Source organism: Biomphalaria glabrata, chromosome 18 (assembly GCF_947242115.1).
Source record: "Biomphalaria glabrata chromosome 18, xgBioGlab47.1, whole genome shotgun sequence".
NCBI classification, from domain to species: domain Eukaryota; kingdom Metazoa; phylum Mollusca; class Gastropoda; family Planorbidae; genus Biomphalaria; species Biomphalaria glabrata.
Window position 1 is genome coordinate 6,404,178 of NC_074728.1, and position 22,780 is coordinate 6,426,957.

A 22,780-nucleotide genomic window follows, 5' to 3' on the forward strand; every position below is an offset into this window, starting at 1 on the left:
CTTCGTTTTTGGATGCGGTCATTAAATGTGATACCTAGGATCCTTCTGTAGCATCTCAATTCCATTGCTAGGATCCTCTCTTCTGCTGTCAGCGTCCAAGACTCGCAAGCATATAAGTATTTGGCCATGACCAGGCAGCGCATCAGTCTGATTTTTGTGTCGAGGGCTATGAATTTGTCATTCCACATTGTATTGAGTTTTGCAAGGGCTGCTGTGGATTATGAAATTCGGGGCAGTAGTTTTAGTTTGGATCCCTCATCTGAGACGATAACTCCGAGGCATTTAAAACTACTGACACTTGTCAACATTTCACCTCCAATGCTGATGCACCTTTTAAAGCCCTGTTGGTTTTCGGTCTTAATTTGTTTTCTTTTTCAGCATTGTTTTGCAAAACCCTATGCTGCGAAGTCTAGTCTATGCGCATCACCAAGTCAGCTGCTTCTTCTGTCTCTGCTAGGTCATCAATGTCATCCGCGAAGCGCGAGTTTGCCTTCCCTCATCCTCCTATGCTTACTGTACTTTCATAGCCATCGAGAGCATCTTCCATTATCCTTTCAAGAAGGATATTGAAAAGAGTTGACGCCTGATCGTGTGGTTTGCGCGGACTTATCGATGGTTCCGGGTTCAAGTCCTGCCGGCTCCCATTTCCCGTTGTCCTGCGGGAGGTTTACACTAGGAAGTAAATTATATTCAACTCTTAAGAAACACCCGAAACATGTCAACCATTTTACAACCAACCAGTCCCCAGTGTTATTGTTCAAGTGCACTAGTGGCCTTCTTGTAGAGATTCATTGTGTTTTTATTTATATTGTACTTTTCAATTTGTCATAATTTTGTTAAAATTGGGACAAAGTTTTCTGAAGAGCTAACTGATGGTTTCCATCGGTCAATATAATTCTGACACAACTTCTCTAATTTTCCTTATTGACAAAAAGCTGCTAAAAATATATTCAAAAATCGAACTAATTAAAATAAAGTTCCTCTTTCAGTATTTGCGATCTACAGGACAGATGATATTAAGTCGTATGTTTCTTTGCCCAATGATTAACAAGCAGGGTCATGTAACCAGCACAACGACCCATGTATTGTTTGGATTCATATTTTATAGAAATGTGTGTCGTAATCTCGAGACCTAAAAGAGTAGATAGAATTCGACGGGAAATACGACATATTCAGACACGGGAAATACGACATATTTAGAAACAGGAAATACGACATATATAGAGACGTTAGATGTAGTGACGGGGGCGTGGTGACTGAGTGGTTACTACCTGGGGTCATGGCTTCGAATCTCGGTGAAGGATGGGATTTTGAATTTCAGGATTTTTATGGCGCCCATGAGTCCTCCCAACTCTAATGGGTACCTAACTTTAGTTGGAAAAAGTAAAAGCGGTTTGTTCTTGTGCTGGCCATATGACGCCCTGCTGTATATTTGAATCTGTGTATATTTGTCCATAAAAATGTTTTTTCATTTTTGTTTAAAAAGAAGTTTGCAACGGTTTAGTTTACCTAGCTCTTCGTAGCTTCAACCCAAGGACCGTGCATTAACACTTTTATAAGAAAATATGACAAGGATTATCCTCCTTCCGTCTTCAAGCTGTGATTGAGACCCATGCTTTAATCCCTTATCGAGCTATGCAACGTTGTAGTTGAACTCAAGCGGATTTCAGTTGTATGCTGAATTTGATAGTCCAGTCGAACCTTGGGGAAATCGATCTCCACCAGTTGATACCTAGAGATCTTAGAGATCTGTTAAAGTAACCAGGGGCGTAGCTAGGAGTTTTCCATCATTTGGGGACCCGGGAGGCATTTTGCGTAATATTTAATATTTAATCGAAAAAAAAAACAAACACTAATTTGGAGGCCCTCCTCAAGTGTGGGCCCGGAGGGATTTTCGAATTCTTCCCCACCCTAGCTACGCCACTGAAAGTAACTACGTTTACAGACTGGGGAAAACGAAGAAGGAAGACAACATAAAAGAATGGACGAGGTCTGCCATTGAAAGAGGCTCTACCCAAGGCTAAAGACAGAGAGGAATGGATAAAAATGGTTAACACATCATGTGTGGTGACCCAACGGTTCAACACACCAAACGATAGTGAAGGAAGTGATCGTGATTTAGATTGAGAGAACAAAGAAATAGTATGTCAGTAGCTACGTAGTCTAATTATTGACCGGGGATGCTTAACCTACATTTTTGTAACCACCTTATAAAAATATACTTATTCAAGGATTATAATCATACATTGCCTTTACGCGCTCAAAGAGAACATAGATCATTCAAGGTAGCCAACCTCGACAATAGTCTTATATGACTGAGTAAATAAAAAAAAAAACCGCTATAAATAAAATTCTCTCTCTCTCTCTCTCTCTCTCTCTCTCTCTCTCTATGTAGCATTTTTCGTTTCTGGAAATAGCCTTTTCATTTTGCAACTTCTCATGCTTAGGATATTGTTACAACTGAACAGTGATAGGTAGAGGTCAACGTATGACCCCGGCGAGATGACACTGCAGCGAGTGTTACATGTATAAACAAAGACAGGATGTGACGTGTCTTCACGTGGTGTTCCAGGGGGCGAACAGACCTAAGAAGGGGGCAGTTACTAATGAACAGTGACAGATAGAGGTCACTACGTGTGACCCCGGCTTGATGAAACTGCATCGGGTGTTTTCTGGAATCTACATGTATAAATAAAGACAGGATGTGGCGTTTCCTCACGTGTTGTTCCAGAAGGTACTAGCAGTGTTTGTGCCACTTTGGAGGAGCGATTAGGGACTCTATATAAGCCAGAGAGTTAATGTGAAAGACAGTCGTGAGTGAGTCGTATGGAGTCGTAGGTAGAATCGTCGGTACAGTCTTCGTTACTGTTGTCTACTGTGCGAGACAGTGGTAGAGAAATGTGTACGACTCGATGCAAGTTAACTAGGGTAGAGTTAATTGGAGTAGACTACTGTCGTTAAAGTCTATACAGCGAACTACAGTGGACTTGAGCCGTTACAATCGATACAGTCGATGTAAGACGTGTACGGCTTTGATTCGGTAGACTTGAGTACGACTTGGTTCAGCTTTGGGAGACCTGGAGCGACACTGGGAAGTGTGTCGTTGGTCTGTTCTGTGGAATACGGTTCGATGCAAGTTGAAAAGAGATCAATTGCAACGAAGTATAGCTAAATGTAAACTGACAGATATTGTACAGTCTTCTACGCTACATGTTACAGTGACGAATTGTTAGAGTTAATAGTCAATAAAGTTATATGAAGCTGAAAGTTGAGTCGTCAAGTTCTTTGCAGTGTTTTTATTTGTGTGCCTACTAATACATTTAGCCAGAAGATTCAGAAATACGTAACAATATTTTTAAAACCTCTATTGCGGACACCCCCCTCTCTCTCGAGGAGCCCTCGGGGAAGTAGCCCATGACCTCCGTGACCCGATGTCGAAGGTGCCGAGAAGCCCCGCCTGCCCTCCCTTAAATCCAGCCCAGGCTGACAACACGTCAACACTGGCCTCTCTTCCATACGAAAAGCGATGGGAAGACAACACGGACGAGACTGTCAATGAACAACGCTTGATAGCTCGATGGCACTGAGGTCATGTGAATCGGCACTTTCGCCTGGTGTCACGGAGGTCACGTGTGAATGCAGGAGTTTTGTCAGAGAGCAGTGACCTTACCACTGGCCCCTCCCACCTACAGGGCAGCAAAACTAAAATTGAAATTAGCATCTACCTAGTAGCTTAAGTTAACCTGCGTGTGAAAAAAAAACGACAACAAATAGATATAAATGATTTGAGAACATTCACTTTAATGAATAGGCCTATTATATATACTACATCATGTCATGGTGTAATAAGACAATGATTAGTTTTCAATACTTTTTAATAATACTATCTAAAGTTGAAACTTTAATAAATTATACATAAACTACATCAGGTCATGATAAAATAGGACAATAATTAGTTTTCAATACTTTTTAATATTATTAGTGCTGAATTCTTCAGGTATGATGGCTCTCTTGTATATAAGCATAGAAGATAAAAATTCGCATAGCTAAAAATTATAAATATTTAATCAGAAATGATGACACAAATTCCTTTACATTTATCCATATGTATATACAAACAGTACATAGACATATTATACATTTACAAACCATTTTACATCATGTATATATATTCAACACGGCCAGCTTAGCAGATGACAAAACTGAAAAGTCGCTTGCAGATGCGATAGAGAACTGCCTCAAGTCCACCCCTATAGCGGAATCAAATGTAGATAAAAGCTGGGAATGCTTCAAAGAAGCTATCTATAGCACAGCATTAATTACATGGATTATATATATACGCATTTGTACAATTTTACTACCTAATTTATACACTTTTACTAACATTAAAAAATAATTTGACTATTAAACAAATTTAATGTAAAAATGAAAGAAAGACACATAAAAAATACATTGCTAATTCACTTACATACACGAGCTTTTCTTAATTTTATTTTTTCAAACAGACAAGTGGCTTGCATTAATTAATTTAAAATAAAATGATTTATTTTCAGAATACCAAAAAATGCTGTTTCCCCAAAATTTAGCAAGTCACATAGTATGGGGACATCCGATTCTCAGTAGCTTTTCTAAATCTTTTGAGATCTAAATGTAACTAAGGACAGATATACTAGTCATGAGTAATCACTGGGAGAAACTGACCTAAATGACATTAAAATGTATAATTCTAAATAAAACTATGACATTAACTGGCAAGTTTAATGTTAAGATACATGTTGTGAATTCAAGAAAGACATTTCCAACTCAGTTTTAAATTAATGTCCGAAACATGTCAACCCATTTCAAATCATGTTATAACCATTAACATTTCAAGGAGGTTTTGGCCGTTATATTGGAAATGAAAAACAGGGGGAGCATTAACTGGTCAAAATATACAATATTCATTTTCAGGACAGATCCATCGGAGTATTTTTTTTTAAAGAAGTGTCTACCTTGGCGAGCTAAGCACCAACAATTATAACTGCTTTAGTGAAATGTAAAATGTTTCGCTATTACTCATTCATATGTTGGCTTTATAAAAAACTGATTGTGGTACAACTATCTGTGATATTAGAAATGTAACCTCCGCAATTTCAATCTTGAAACTATTGCTCTAGGAACAAAGTAAGTATTAAAAGGTTATATTCCCAGAGATTTTCGTACAGCCTATCTTATATAATACAGACGTTACTTCAAAAAAAAAAAAAAGATGATTACGTCCAACGCGTCATGCATTCAGTCATGATGTTAACCAATTACTTAAATTCTGCTAAGTCACTGGTTTTCCTGGCCAGCTCAGGCAACCCATTCCATGCTCTAATAGCACTAGGGAAGAAGCAGCTTTAAAGGGGAGGGCCAGTGATAAGTATTGAAGGAATTGAATGAACACGTCAATTTTTTTACACGTTCAGATAAATGAGCCGAACGAAATGTTGAGAAAAGCTAGAAACAAAGAAGGTATGATCTCCTTTTACCTATATTGACCTTTCAATTTCTTTATTTCTTAGAGCGAAATGTTGAGAAAGCAAGAAACAAATAAGGTTTGATCGCCCTTAACCTATATTGACCTTTCAATATCTTTATTTCTAAGAGCGAAATGTTGAGAAAGCAAGAAACAAAGAAGGTGTGATCTCCCTTAACCAATATTGACCTTTTAATTGCTTTATTTCTAAGAACGAAATGTTGAAAAAGCTAGAAACAAAGAAGGTGTGATCTCCCTTTACCTATATTGCCCTTTCAATTGCTTTATTTCTAAGAGCGAAATGTTGAGAAAACTAGAAACAAAGAAGGTTTGATCTCCCTTAACCTATATTGACCTTTCAATATCTTTATTTCTTAGAGCGAAATGTTGAGAAAGCAAGAAACAAAGAAGGTGTGATCTCCCTTAACCAATTTTGACCTTTCAATTTCTTTATTTCTTATGGCAAAATTTTAAGAAACAAGAAACAAAGAAGGTTGATCTCCCTTAACCTATATTGTCCTTTTAATTGCTTTATTTCTAAGAACGAAATGTTGAGAAAGCAAAAAACAAAGAAGGTGTGATCTCCCTTAACCTATATTGACCTTTTAATTGCTTTATTTCTAAGAACGAAATGTTGAGAAAGCTAGAAACAAAGAAGGTTTGATCTCCCTTTACCTAATTGACCTTTCAATTGCTTTATTTCTAAGAGCAAAATGTTGAGAAACCTAAAAACAAAGAATGTGTCATCTCCCTTAACCTATTTTGACCTTTCAATTTCTTTATTTCTTATGGCGAAATTTTGAGAAAAAAGAAACAAAGAAGGTTTGATCTCCCTTAACCTATATTGACCTTTTAATTGCTTTATTTCTAAGAACGAAATGTTGAGAAAGCAAGAAACAAAGAATGTGTCATCTCCCTTAACCTATTTTGACCTTTCAATTTCTTTATTTCTTATGGCGAAATTTTGAGAAACAAGAAACAAAGAAGGTTTGATCTCCCTTAACCTATATTGACCTTTTAATTGCTTTATTTCTAAGAACGAAATGTTGAGAAAGCTAGAAACAAAGAAGGTTTGATCTCCCTTTACCTAATTGACCTTTCAATTGCTTTATTTCTAAGAGCAAAATGTTGAGAAAGCTAGAAACAAAGAAGGTATGATCTCCGTTAACCTATATTGACATCTCCATTGCTTTATTTCTTAGAGCGAAATGTTGAGAAAGCAAGAAACAAAGAAGGTGTGATCTCCCTTAACCAATATTGACCTTTCAATTACTTTATTTCTAAGAACGAAATGTTGAGAAAGCTAGAAACAAAGAAGGTGTGATCTCCCTTAACCTATATTGACCTTTTAATTGCTTTATTTCTAAGAACGAAATGTTGAGAAAGCTAGAAACAAAGAAGGTTTGATCTCCCTTAACCTATATTGACCTTTCAATATCTTTATTTCTTAGAGCGAAATGTTGAGAAACCTAAAAACAAAGAAAGTGTCATCTCCCTTAACCTATCTTGACATTTCAATTTCTTTATTTCTTATGGCAAAATTTTGAGAAACAAGAAACAAAGAAGGTGTGATCTCCCTTAACCTATATTACCTCTCCATTGCTTTATTTCTTAGAGCGAAATGTTGAGAAACCTAGAAACAAAGAAGGTTTGATCGCCCTTAGCATATATTGACCTTTCAATATCTTTATTTCTAAGAACGAAATGTTGAGAAAGCTAGAAACAAAGAAGGTGTGATCTCCCTTAACTTTTATTGACCTTTTAATTGCTTTATTTCTAAGAACGAAATCTTGAGAAAGCTAGAAACAAAGAAGATTTGATCTCCCTTAAACCTATATTGACCTTTCAATATCTTTATTTCTTAGAGCGAAATGTTGAGAAACCTAAAAACAAAGAATGTGTCATCTCCCTTAACCTATTTTGACCTTTCAATTTCTTTATTTCTTATGGCGAAATTTTGAGAAACAAGAAACAAAGAAGGTGTGATCTCCCTTAACCTATATTGACCTCTCCATTGCTTTATTTCTTAGAGCGAAATGTTGAGAAACCTAGAAACAAAGAAGGTTTGCTCGCCCATGGCATATATTGACCTTTCAATATCTTTATTTCTAAGAGCGAAATGTTGAGAAAGCAAGAAACAAAGAAGGTGTGATCTCCCTTAACCTATATTGACCTTTTAATTGCTATATTTCTAGGAACGAAATGTTGAGAAAGCTAGAAACAAAGAAGGTTTGATCTCCCTTTACCTAATTGACCTTTCAATTGCTTTATTTCTAAGAGCGAAATGTTGAGAAACCTAAAAACAAAGAATGTGTCATCTCCCTTAACCTATTTTGACCTTTCAATTTCTTTATTTCTTATGGCGAAATTTTGAGAAACAAGAAACATAGAAGGTTTGATCTCCCTTAACCTATATTGACCTTTTAATTGCTTTATTTCTAAGAACGAAATGTTGAGAAAGCAAGAAACAAAGAAGGTGTGATCTCCCTTTACCTAATTGACCTTTCAATTGCTTTATTTCTAAGAGCGAAATGTTGAGAAAGCTAGAAACAAAGAAGGTATGATCTCCCTTAACCTATATTGACCTCTCCATTGCTTTATTTCTTAGAGCGAAATGTTGAGAAAGCAAGAAACAAAGAAGGTGTGATCTCCCTTAACCAATATTGACCTTTCAATTACTTTATTTCTAAGAACGAAATGTTGAGAAAGCTAGAAACAAAGAAGGTGTGATCTCCCTTAACCTATATTGACCTTTTAATTGCTTTATTTCTAAGAACGAAATGTTGAGAAAGCTAGAAACAAAAAAAGGTTTGATCTCCCTTAACCTATATTGACCTTTCAATATCTTTATTTCTTAGAGCGAAATGTTGAGAAACCTAAAAACAAAGAAAGTGTCATCTCCCTTAACCTATTTTGACCTTTCAATTTCTTTATTTCTTATGGCGAAATTTTGAGAAACAAGAAACAAAGAAGGTGTGATCTCCCTTAACCTATATTGACCTCTCCATTGCTTTATTTCTTAGAGCGAAATGTTGAGAAACCTAGAAACAAAGAAGGTTTGATCGCCCTTAGCATATATTGACCTTTCAATATCTTTATTTCTAAGAACGAAATGTTGAGAAAGCAAGAAACAAAGAAGGTGTGATCTCCCTTAACCTATATTGACCTTTTAATTGCTTTATTTCTAAGAACGAAATGTTGAGAAAGCTAGAAACAAAGAATGTTTGATCTCCCTTTACCTAATTGACCTTTCAATTGCTTTATTTCTAAGAGCGAAATGTTGAGAAAGCTAGAAATAAAGAAGGTTCGATCTCCCTTAACCTACATTGACCATTCAATTGCTTTATTTCTAAGAGCGAAATGTCCCCAACCTTAAATACCTTCACACAAAAAAGGAAACCCAGCTACTTATCTGTAGAATCCAACCCTTTATTTTTAACAAAAAAAAAAAGAAATAATAACAGCAACCTAGTAACAAAGACTTCCGACTCTTACACTAATCCTTAATTTGTTATCCCCGCCCCTGCCTCCTTTTGCAATCAATGAGTGCTAAAGGCTTTAATAATTAATTACTAAACAAAACAGCAAAAAAAAAAAAAAAAAAAGGCGAAAGAAAAGCAAGAACTGAAAGGTCAAAAAAAGGGAGATTATGTAGTTTGGGGCAGTTTGGGCCCTGAGGAAAAAAATGGAGTAGGCCCTATTAACATTAACAATATACGGCACTATTGGATAAAAAAAATTGCATACACAATTATTTCTCAGTGATAACAAATTTCATATTTGTATTGCGAGTTAAAAAAAAATAAAAAAATGTGTATGCAAATATACAAAATCATTTCTCGTCAAAAGTGTTAAGGCTTTGGTGTGTGTCTATTTGTGTTCCTGACCATGTCCATAACATAGCAACTACAATTTTAATCCTTAAATATACAAATACGGTATCACTAACGATTAGACTGAAAACAGGATCGGCACACCTATTGGACCCCACGATGACTCGCCACTTTCATATAACGCAAACTAAAACTCTATGGCTCTATTAAAATGTCCACAGGGCTTGCAAAGATTCCGGGAACAGTACCAGGAAAGAGAAAGCGATTTGACGTCAACATAAAAAATGGGTCTGCCAATGAAAGAGATTCTATCCAAAGCAAAAGACAAAGAGGAATGGAGAAGGACGGTCAATAGATATTGTGTGGTGCCCCAATAGTACAACAAACTAAGGGATAGGTGAAGGCGAAGGGTGCAAATCCCTTTTTTCCTTGTAATCAAATTATGTGATATCTCTATTTTAGATTAATTCAATCTTATGAAGAGCCTTACATACTAGATACACCTAGGCCAAGCGGGTGAATGAATAAGTACTTGTTTACTTCATTAAAAAAAATTAGTTCCATTAATTAAACAAAAACGGAAGCTTACAACAAACACAAAAGTACTGTAAGCTTGTTAGTCTGGTCAAAGGCACTTGATAATGGAAGGCCGCAAGGTAATAAATTGACTAGGGTTCAAAAGAAACCGAGTAAACCAAGCTCTTTCTACACATTTGTATGATGAGGTCAAAGGTAGTCAAGAGTCAGGCTAATGATATTAATAAGAAATTCAAGTTAAAAAAAAAGAAGAAAAAGGCAAATAGACAAAATAACATAAAAGGAATTCAACAACTATGTTATGGAAAAACAAAAGAGGCTTTTGATCTATGAAAGAAATATGTGAAATACAAGAAACCAAAGTGAAATGAAGATCTAATAAAATACTTAGATAGACACCAAGATAAAGGCACAATCCTCCTTCCGTACGCTAGAACAAATTTGTACAAATAAAATGCTCTATCTTATCTAGTGCTATTAGAGCATGGAATGGGTTGCCTGAGCCAGCCAGGAAAACCAATGACTTGGCAGAAGTTAAGTCATTGGTTAACATGCATGACTAGATACATAACAAGTAGGACGTAATCATCCTCTTTTTTAGAAGTAAAGTCTGCATTTAAAAAGATAAGATCAACACAAATGTAACAGCAATAAATAAAAATGATAAAAAGCTTCAGGTTAAAACATCTGGAAGACAGCCTAATCAGGGACAGCGCAGATATTGGTGTTACAGAGAAAACCAGAGAAGGAATTCTTCTGCTAGATAACTAAAACCTTGTGAATTGATATCTGCAAGCAGTATGAAATGTGAGGAAAGCAGAAACAGCTGCAGTTATAGAAGAAGTCTGCAGAAGGAAAGTAAGAGAATGAATTACTTACAGAGCTCATGAGTTTATCAAAGAACAAGTCTGCAGACGAAAAGTATGAGATATACTTACAGAGCTCATGAGTTTATCAAAGAAGAAGTCTGCAGAAGGAAAGTAAGAGAATTACTTACTGAGCTCATGAGTTTATCAAAGAACAAGTCTGCAGAAGGAAAGTATGGGAATGAATTATTTACAGAGCTCATGAGTTTATCAAAGAACAAGTCTGCAGAAGGAAAGTATGAGAATGAATTATTTACAGAGCTCATGAGTTTATCAAAGAACAAGTCTGCAGAAGGAAAGTATGAGAATTACTTACAGAGCTCATGAGTTTATCAAAGAACAAGTCTGCAGAAGGAAAGTAAGAGAATGAATTATTTACAGAGCTCATGAGTTTATCAAAGAACAAGTCACAATTTGACGAAATGAAAATAACAAGGTAAATCAATTAGCAACAGGCGATCTTGAAGATGAAAAAATAATACTGAAGGAATCATAATGTTCTGTAAAAGAAAAACCACTTTTATTGAAAGACAAGGCTGAACATGACTTCCTGATAAAAAATAGAATCTGATGATGTTAATGAGATCACTGAATGGGTAAGCCGAAATGACGAATTGCAGTATGATTGCGTTGGTATCACCACCAAATAAAAACCGTTACTTTCAATCCTCACCTAACTTGTAGGTGAAAGTTCTTTTCGGCTTTGGAGGTGGGATTGATTTCCTTCTTGTAGGTATAGGATGGTTGGCCATTTTAATAATTGTCTCCTCATATTCAGGCTTTTTCTCTTTAATTTCTTCATCTGCAAATTGCTTGGGAGGCACAGGGGGAGCAGCTAAGTCCACCATTGTTATAGTTTCTTTTTCGCCTGAACTTCCCTATTGAACAAAACAAAAAACAACATGGATCATAATTATGAAAAATTGATCTACATTGTATACAATGAAATTCCCAAAAAAACAAACAAACAATGATTCATTAGAGTAATAAAATAGTATTTTAGAAAAATAATTTATAAATATGAACTAATCGAGACATTATTGCGAATGTAGTATCTCTAAACAAACACGAGAAGTATAGATCTAATTCCTCTTTCAGTTTATAGCGTAATTTAAACATATGGCCAGAATTATTTGAAACTGGCTAACGGATTTGCATGAAACTTAAAGTACACTTTCTCTAGAAAACCGTTTTGTTTTCGGAACTTCCCCCCTAAGATATCGTATTAGGGTAAGTGTTTGTTAAAATGTATGTGTGTTCAAAAGATCACTACAATATGAAATACTTATGCAGCATTAGATTTTTTTATGCGACAAACTATTTTATAGCGAATAGATGTAGATCATAGACGTATATTTTAGTTATTTAGCGACGCACCATAGTAGACGCATATTGAACGGGACTAGTGACGTTTGGGATATGTTGGGTTAGAGACCGGAAAATCAGTTAGCGATAGAATATTCCAGGGTAACGACGTGTTTAGTGACAGAGACTTCTACTGTGGCCCTTTATCATAATAAATACATGTTGAATAGTTCATCATCGTTCGACTACATCTCTACACTTGTTAAAACAGGTGTTGTATGGTTCTTGTTTGTGTTGTTGGTCAACTACACGTAATACACCCGGACAATTACACCCAAACGATTGCAGAGTAATTGGTTGACTTCAAGACAGCCTGAACTAGCAACTGTGAGGAATCTGTTAGACACCTTATTTATATAGGTTAGTTATTTTAGTTATTTAGCGACGCACCATAGTAGACGCATATTGAACGGGACTAGTGACGTTTGGGATATGTTGGGTTAGAGACCGGAAAATCAGTTAGCGTTAGAACACTCCAGGGTAACGACGTGTTTAGTGACAGAGACTTCTACTGTGGCCTTTTATCATAATAAATATATATTAACTTGTTCATCATCGTTGACTACATCTCTTCACCTGTTACAATTGATGTGCCAGTTCTTGTTTGTGTTGTTGGTCAACTACACGTAATACACCCGAACAATTACACCCAAACGATTGCAGAGTAATTGGTTGACTTCAAGACAGCCTGAACTAGCAACATCACAGTGGCGACCCCCGACGCCCGAAGCCCGAACCTCGAAGCCCGACGAACATCGAACCGGACCTCGAAGCAGAACGTTTACTCAGGTGAGGGTCGTGCACTCGAAGTTATAAGATTTCATCGGAGTACGGCTGAACACAGCAGCATCGCAGAGTGACTTTGTTCTGGATCTACATACAGTCGTCGCCTGTTTGATCGCACGTTCAACGAGCCGTTAACTCAGGGTGACCTTCGTCAGGACCGTAATCATCGCAACGTCTGGTCTGCTTAACCAGTATATTATCAAAGCCTGATCTTCATATGCTGAATCGACCTACAACCAGAGAAACCGTTCATTCATAACGAGTGAGGGATCGTTAGTGAACCTGTTGGACATATTTTTTCTTCGTCATAGGAGCCACATTGAGTATCAAGTTTTACCTCGTCAGTTTCGAGAAGGACAGTTTGCCCGCTGTCAGAAGTATTGTGAGTACTACAAGTTTGGTAGCTAACTAAATCGAAATCGCTCTGTCGTCTTACCCTTGGAGAGATTCTTGTGGAGCAGTTTGCTCATTGAACCGGTTGCTTGCCACGTTTATAACGGTCACTGTGTTTAACCTTTGGAAGGTTAGTGAAGTAATCTTTATCAGTACTGAACATTGATCTATCTAGTATTCGTCGGTCTAGACCATACCTAGACTTGTTAGCAGTGAAGTTGTGGAAACAGCTACATCCACTTAATTTCGTTGAAAACCGTTAGTCGTATAACGGAACGTCGTCGGAGGTGACCTTGGTCTCACCTAGTCTACATTGGACAGTTTGGTCTAGTGAAGCAGAGTACAACAGCAAACTTCGTCGTACTACCAGAGTAGCAGCAGAAGCAGTGAACTATTTTAGAGAACCGTTATTCGTCAGCCCAGATCAAGTCATCGTCGAGAAAGTCGTTATTCGTCAGCCCAGATCAAGTCATCGTCAAGAAAGCCGTTATTCGTCAGCCCAGATCAAGTCATCGTCAAGAAATTCGTTATTCGTCAGTCGTCCAGATCAAGTTGCCGTCAAGAGACTGTTATTTGTCAGTAGTCGTCTACACAAGTCAAGTCATCGCCAGAAGAACCGTTAACCTATTCGTCAGTAACTGTGTACACAAAGTCGTCGGAACTACACATACGGTCATCAACAGTCGTCGAAGAAACTAGAACATTTTGCTGTGGCATATCAGGACATCTGTGGCATTACGTGGGATACTGGTAGCACCGGAGAGCAGAGTCAGAACTGGAAGAGAGGCAGTGGAATTTGTTGTGATCTAGCATATTCGGGAGTCCGAACAAAGGGATCTTTCTTATCAAAAGCTAAGTGCCATTTTTCTTATTAGTGTATGTTTAGATTGCCCTTAGAAATAGATTTTGTCTAAATTTGGTACGTTAGCCTGAGTAAAATCAGGTGGTGCGCCTTAAAACCCGTCGGGGTAGAAGACGTAATTTAGATGAAAAGCTATATTATACGTTTAGGATTGTAATTTGTTTTGTTTGTATAAACGTCATATCCGTTGTTGCCTGGTTACTTCGTGACGTTATCATTGTGTGCCATATTGTCACATCCCAACCCATAGCGATAGTCTCATTTTAATTATTTCATTTGTTTATATTATTTTAAATTATTTATTTTTATTAATTTAATTAGATCTGTATTTTTTTTTCACTTAATGATAGAAAGTGCGGGTAGGATTCTTTTACTGTGAATCAGACTAAAATAATTTTAGTTTGAGCGGTTAAAATCAAATATGATTTTGCCATGAGAATAATGCCGAAACTGGCTATGTAGTCAAACACTATCGTCTGGCTAAATTTAGATCTGCAAATTGTTGTACATCTCTTTGGTACAATTTGATTATCTAGACTCTACTTTGAAATATTATTAAGTTGAAGATGAATGAAGGTAGTACATTCTAGATATATATATCTTGTTGAAGATATATTTGACACTGTATACACATATTTGTTTCGTATGGTGAAATAGAACCATAATATACTCTAGATCTGGACTCTAGACAGTCTTTGAATTTACTCTAGACATTTCAGTCATACCAGATTTTAAAATCGATCATAGTTGGTCATACTAGATCTAATAGTCATAGTGCTCTTGATAACTAGATCTAAATGGTAATATTATACATACTATAATATACTAGATTTAAATTTGTGTGTAATACTGGACCTAATATACAGATCTGAATATAACCATAATAACTCAGACTAGATTTACACATTTACTAAATCTATAGATAGAGACATAACACTTAAAACTTGTATAAAAGTGTGTAAAAACTTTTAAAGTATAGCCATAACCAATATAGGCTAAGTAAAAATATATATAAAATATAAAACACAATGGCTACATCATCATATGTGGACCTTAAGGAGGTTAAGGAAACCGCTATGCAGGATGGAAAGGCCATGGAGTTAAAAGGAAAGGATTTAGCCGCTTATGTACAGCAAGTTGTGAGGGAAGAAATGGAACGTCAAGATAAAATAAGAAGGGAAAAAGAAGAGATAGAAAGACAAGAAGAACATCAAAGACAAGAGATAGAGAGGCAAGAAAGGATCAGAAAGGAAGAATATGAAAAGCAAAAAGAAGACCAAGAAAGGCAGAGAGAGCATGAAGCTAAAATGGAGAAGATGAGATTGGACACAGCACAAGCCAGAGCCCAAACTGAACAAAGAAATAACACAAATAACTCAAATAATTATACCACTCAAAGAGACAACCCTAATTCACAGACATGGCTAAAGAGAAAGATACAAAGTTTTGATGAACAGAAGGATGACATTGGTGATTTCCTGAAAAGATATGAGGCAAAAATGTCTACATTTAATATGCCTGAAGAAGAATGGTCTGAAATACTGATAGACTTTGTTCATGGTCAAGCTCTAACAATATGCCAAAATCATGACCATCATATTGATGATAGCTATCAGGTTTTAAAAAGAGAGTTATTAAATGCATATGGTCATAATGCTACAACTTTTAGAAAGAAATACTTTGACAATATACCATCATTAGAAATAGAACCCCAAACTACCATTAATATGGAAAAGGATTTCTTCAATAAGTGGGTAAAATTAGAAAAAGTGAATAACTCTTATGAAGGATTAAAAAATTTTATTCTAGTGGACAACTTTGTAAATAAATGTGATCCTCAGTTACAATCTTTTATTAGAGAAAGAAACCCAAAAACTATAGATGAAATAACAGAAATAATGAGAGTATACAAAAATGCCTATCCAAATAAACCATTTTCTGATAGGGATAAGAGCAAAGTAGATTTAATAGGATACACCAAAGAAAATGTTGATAGAAGTAGAAATAGAAACAGATCAAATAGTGGAAATAGAAAATATAGTGAAATAACCTGTTTTAAATGTCAAGGAAAAGGTCATATAGCAGCTAACTGTAGAAGAGGGAATAGTAGGTCTGGAAGTAGAAATAGATACAATGAACAAAATAACAGTAGATATAGGAGTAGAGATAGGAATGACAGGGGAAATTATAGAAATAGGAGTTACAGTAGGGAATACAAAAATAAAGGTACAGATAGGATATATTTCATGGAAGGAAATAGGAACAATTTTGCAGTGTACCCAGGGTTTGTAGATAGAATTCCAGTGGAATTAATCAGGGATTCAGGTTGTAACACTTTGGCAGTAAAAACTAAATTTGTCAAACCTCATTGGTATAAAGGGTTTACTAGGAAAGTAGAATTAGCAGATGGCACCGTAAGGGAATTTAAAGCTATAAGGGTGTACATTGAAACTCCATTTTTCACTGGTTATTGTGATGGCATTGCAATACCAGAAATGAGATATGATATGTTAGTAGGAAACATAAAAGGAGTTAAAGAATGTTCAAGAAAAGAATTAGAAGACTGGCAAAACAAATACAAAAACATAAGACAAAATCATGAAAACATAGAAACACAAAATATAACAAGTATGGTAATAACAAGATCAATGAATAAACAAGATGAGAAACAGGAAAATACAATAAATGTAATAAGTAATGATAAAGAAGAAGAAACCAGTAATGTAATACAAATAGAAAATACAGATGTTAAGGAAAGAGAGATAGAAAATGAAACACAAAATAGTCTTGAAACACAAATATCTCAAAGTGAAAAAGAAACAACACCCACATTTGCATTAGAACAAATGAATGACAATATTATTGGGAAAATATATTCAAGAATACTAGATAAAAACAATAATAATCCAATGGAGAAATTTTGTATAGAGAATAAAATATTATTTAGACAAACAAGTAATGATAACAAGAAAATAAAACAACTTGTCTTACCACAAAAATATTGGAAAGATGTTTTAATCATGACACATGATAATAATTTAGCAGCACATAGGGGAGTAAAGAAATGTTATAGGAATTTGTCAAAACAAGTATTTTGGCCCAAAATGAAAGCAACAATCAACAAATACATAAACTCATGTGACATATGTCAAAAGAGATCTAACAAAAGCCTAGTGAATAAAGCACCTATTCAAGAAATGGATGAACCTACAGCACCATTTCAGAAAGTATCTATTGATTTAATAGGTCCTTTAATTCAAACTGAAAATAATAACAAATACATTCTAACAGTAATAGACATGTTTAGTAGATACCCAGAGGCAATCCCATTATCAAATACAAGTGCAGAAAATATCATTAATGCCATAACTCAAAAAGTAATTACAAGACATGGTATACCTAAAATTATATTGAGTGATCAGGGATCTCAGTTTAAGTCAGAACAATTTAAGAAATGGACTAAACAATACAATATACAACACATATACTCTTCGGTTTACCACCCGGAGAGTAACGGTTTATGTGAACGATATGGTGGATCATTAAAAAGATCACTAACAAAAATAATTCAGAATAATCAGAACAAGTGGGATCATTACATTAACTATGTACTATTTGCTCATAGAAACAACATCCATGAAGCAACACAATTTTCACCATATGAAATAATACATGGAAGAAAACCCAGAGATGAATTAGATGTTTTTAAAGAAAATCTAATAGGCAATGAGAATAAATTAAATAATGACAGTGAAACAACAATCACAACAGAATTGAAAGAAATATGGACTCAAGCATATAACAACAATAAGAAGTACAAACAAAGTGCTCATGAGAATATAAATAAGAAAAGACAATTGATAACACTAGAAGTAGGAAACAATGTATTAATATTGATAAATGACCTGAAAAATAAAATTGGTAAACAATGGAAAGGTCCATTTAAGGTGATAAAACAAATTAGTGATGTGAATTATCAAATTGAAATAAATGGGAAAATTAAAACATATCACATAAATAATTTGAAACTGTATCATGATAGAGAAGATGAGTTGATACAAAACATTCAGGAGGAAATAGAAAATAAATTTTCAGAAAGAGAAGAATGCTTGATGATAATAACAAATGAAAATCATAATGAAAATGATATTAAGGAAATACCTGTAATAGAAACAAAAGAGAATCAAACTTGGCAAAAGATTAATCTTAATAATTTAACTAAGGAAATGTCAAAAGATATAACTAAAATAATACAGGAATACAAAGAAATTTTTTCCAGTATACCAGGAAAAACTAATATTATTAAACATGACATTAAAGTAACAGATCCAAAACCTATCAAGCTTAAGCCATATAGAATACCGCTACATTTACAAGACAAAGTAAAGAGAGAAATAGACAATTTACTAGAATCAGGTATAATTGAGCCATCAACATCTCCTTATGCTTCACCAATTGTGATAGCCAAAAAGAAGAATGGAGATATAAGGTTATGTATTGATTATAGGAAACTTAACAACATCACAGAATTTGACCCATATCCAATGCCAAATATAGAGGATATTTTACATAAATTAAATGGAGCAAAATTTTTTACTAAATTAGATTTAACTAAAGGTTATTGGCAAATACCTTTAACAGAAAATGCAAAACCTTACACAGCATTTGTAACACCATATGGTATTTTTCAATGGAATTATATGAGTTTTGGATTAGTAAATGCACCTGCCACATTTAATAGAATGATGAACATGATAATTGGAAACAAAGAAAATGTTATTTGCTATTTGGATGACATATGTATTTTTAATAATAGTTGGGAGGAACATTTGGTAGATGTAAAAGAAGTATTCAAAATAATAAAAGAAAGTGGACTTACAATTCAAGCAGAAAAAGTAGAAATAGGATTGGAGGAAATAATTTTCTTAGGACATAAAGTAAATAACAACATGATTAGCCCTATTGAAGATAACATAAAGAAAGTACTTAATATTGAAATACCTACAACAAAAAGACAAATTAAAAGCATATTAGGAATAGTAAATTATTACAGAAAGTTTATAAAAAACTTAGCAGAAATAGTGAATCCACTAAATGACTTACTTAAAAAAGGAAAACCTCAAAAAGTAGTTTGTAATGAGGAATGTGTGAAAGCTATTGACAGAATTAAAGATGTTTTTAGTCATGAACTAATATTAAGACTACCTGATAAAGACAAAATATTTTATGTCACAACTGATGCATCTGGTAATGCTATTGGTGGTTGTTTAATGCAGAACTATGATAACTTACATCCTATATTATATGTAAGTAGAAAATTGTCAGAGGCAGAGAAAAAATATAGTGTCATTGAAAGAGAAGCCTTAGCTGTAATATGGGTAATTACTAAGCTAGAGAGTTATCTAATAGGAAGGAAATTCATATTATTAACTGATCATAAACCTATTCAATATATACAGCAAAAGAGCATGAAAAACAGTCGTGTTTATAGATGGTTCTTAGCACTACAGGAGTATAAATTTGAAGTGAAAGCTATTAGTGGATCTGTGAATATTGTAGCTGATTTATTGTCTAGAATGACATTGAAGTGAAACAATTTTGTAAATAAACTATGATTATATTGAGTATGTAATATATATTAATATATTGACACCATTTATATGTTATGGAAAAGGGAGATAAGTAAATTTGATGTTAAGCATTTAAAAGTAAGTATGGATATTTTTTTTTGTGTGAATCATTTCATATATCATTGACGAAAGTTAGTTCTATGGAAAAGGGTGAGTATAAAAGAAAAATGGACAAAAGCGTATAAAAGGGTGGTAAGAAAAAATGTATTGAATGTGTAAATAAAGTTTGTAATTGTTTTTTGAAATATTGTATTTTATCAGATTACTGCCAGTGAAGAACATTTGAGATGTGTAGGACATGCCCATAGGATGCCACATTTTCCTCTATGATGAACTGTGTACTAAGGAGGATGATTCTGGAATGTTATGAACTGTTATGAACATTGACATTGAATATGAAGAACTGTCAAGTCAAGATGAAAATGTCAAGATGAAGAAGTCAAGATGAAGATGTCAAGATTTTATGTTTGTTGTCTTCCCCTTAAATTGAAAATGCCCTTGTAAGACTTGACAGTAGTGGAAAAATATTGACATATTTTTTTTTCAAGGGGGGGAGGAATCTGTTAGACACCTTATTTATATAGGTTAGTTATTTTAGTTATTTAGCGACGCACCATAGTAGACGCATATTGAACGGGACTAGTGACGTTTGGGATATGTTGGGTTAGAGACCGGAAAATCAGTTAGCGTTAGAACACTCCAGGGTAACGACGTGTTTAGTGACAGAGACTTCTACTGTGGCCTTTTATCATAATAAATATATATTAACTTGTTCATCATCGTTGACTACATCTCTTCACCTGTTACAATTGATGTGCCAGTTCTTGTTTGTGTTGTTGGTCAACTACACGTAATACACCCGAACAATTACACCCAAACGATTGCAGAGTAATTGGTTGACTTCAAGACAGCCTGAACTAGCAACATCACAGAATATATATATATATATATATATATATATATATATATATATATATATATATATATATATATTTATAATTATATATATATATATTTATATATATATATATATATATATACATTATATCTAAACTGGACATTTTTAACAACTACAAAAAATGTCGTGAAAGCTTTTTTTTTTAAAGTTGAAACAAGGCGTTGTTTTGTAGAGTACTTAAAAGAAGTAAAGTTATTTGTCGCTGTTGTTTTTTTCAATCCTAACCTATGTAACATATAATTTAATTTTTAGATCTTGATCTAGTTATTGAACATCATCATCTCGTCTCGTAATTATTATTTTGCAATTTTTAGATACATAATCTAGAAAGTTCTAGGTAATCAATATATTAAAATGTACATAAGATGATTAAAATCAACAGGCATGAATTATTTCAATGTATGATTTTTAAAACTCAATGGAAACTAACAGGAAATGGCTGTGTTTCATATATTTGCGTGAATATATAGTTCTGGGATTAATAACCCATTCTAAAGAGTTTGCATTATTTCTAAACTTTGATTGGGGCGACTTCCCTAAGAGCAGGGGTGGGCATTCTTTTTATATCGAGGGGGGGGGGCGCATTTATATATACATACATATATACCTTACATATATATGTATATGTACTTACAACTTAGAAAAATACGCTAGCTAACAGTATAATGTCTTTTAATTCATATTTATACTGTATTATACATTCACTTTTCAATTTTTCACACTCCCAATTAAGGAATTACAACAAGAATAAGCAATTTCTTAAACCAATCTTACGATTTAAAAAAAATAAATAATATTTTCTTTTTGCATCACAACATTTCACCCCAAATGTACAGTTGTACTCAATGGGAAGTATTTAAGTTAATGTGAAGTATTTAGCTTACACTAGTGCATAATGTACTGGAATTGTGGAACTAGCTTACTAGTTGTTATCCTTGTGACTGCTGTCAAATTACAGTCAGTCAGCATGGACCTGTGATTACACTTAAAGCTTAGCAAAATAGTTTTTTTCTTTAAGTGTGGAAATACAGCTTCTTGCAGCCATTAAACTCCCGTGGAAGTACTGACTGGAACTTTTCTTTCAGGTAATAGTTTTACTTTACTTTTAACTATTTCACTAGAAATAGCTTCACCTTTCGGAAAAGAAAAATGACAAAACCTGTTTTCACTTGCTTGTCTGGAAAAATAGGAAAGCCTTATTTGAAAAGATAAGATGCATATATATATATATATATATATATATATATATATATATATATATATATATATATATATATATATATATATATATATATATATATATATATATATATATATAATTTAATATAAATTTATATTATATTTTTAGCTCCATTCATTATATTATTTTATTCATGAATCCATGCATTCGCTTTACTTATAACATTATTATTTTCTTTAATTGTTTCTAATCTAATATATAAAGCAGAAAGTAAGGCGTATGTATGTATGTATGTCCCCGCATAGAAATCAAAACCATTTCACCAATCTTAATAAAACTTGGCAAAAATGTTTCTTGGGTACCAACTTAGACCGTAGTGTATGTATTGTAGCCCTATAACAAACTTAAGACCCTCAAAAAAAAAGTTGACTAGCTCTATGAAAGCATTTGGATTTATTGATAGTCCCGGGTTCAAACCTGCCCGCTCCCATCCCCCTTCGTCCTGCGGGAGGTTTGGACTAGGAAGTAAACTATCTTCAACTCTGAAGGAACATCCGAAACATGTAAAACATTTTACAAACACTAAATAGCAGCGCCGGACTTAACCATTGTGACCAAGAAGTCATGGAAAAAGAACAAGTAATGTACTATGTATATTCAATTGTCACTAAATAACAGGGCTGGACTTAACCATTGTGGAGCCCTATGCGAAACGGATTTCGCGGGGGCCAAGTTTAGGTAGGGATACGAAAAATAAGTGAAATTTAAGAGTTTGTATTAGAAAATAAATTCGTCTATGCATTTTATTCATTCTTTACTACGTACAGCATTACTTTACGAGCCTTGCGTGTAGCAAAGTCATACAGTATA

At 34.2% G+C, this 22,780-nt stretch overlaps 1 protein-coding gene and 1 long non-coding RNA gene across 2 annotated transcripts in view; one reads left to right on the forward strand and one right to left on the reverse strand.

Annotated features, from left to right (window-relative positions):
• Positions 1-3,800: 3,800 nt before the first annotated feature.
• LOC106053709 (uncharacterized) overlaps positions 3,801-22,780 on the reverse strand; it is a 76,290-nt gene continuing 57,310 nt past the window's right edge. Inside the window, exon 8 of the mRNA XM_056017068.1 lies at positions 3,801-11,614. Coding sequence (XP_055873043.1) covers positions 11,399-11,614 — 216 coding nt within the window. The 3' untranslated portion in view covers positions 3,801-11,398. The remainder of the gene's footprint in view (positions 11,615-22,780) is intronic.
• On the forward strand, positions 12,437-20,546 carry LOC129923926 (uncharacterized). Its single transcript, XR_008775871.1, has 2 exons — positions 12,437-14,718; positions 20,034-20,546. It is a non-coding gene; the product is annotated as an uncharacterized LOC129923926 (long non-coding RNA).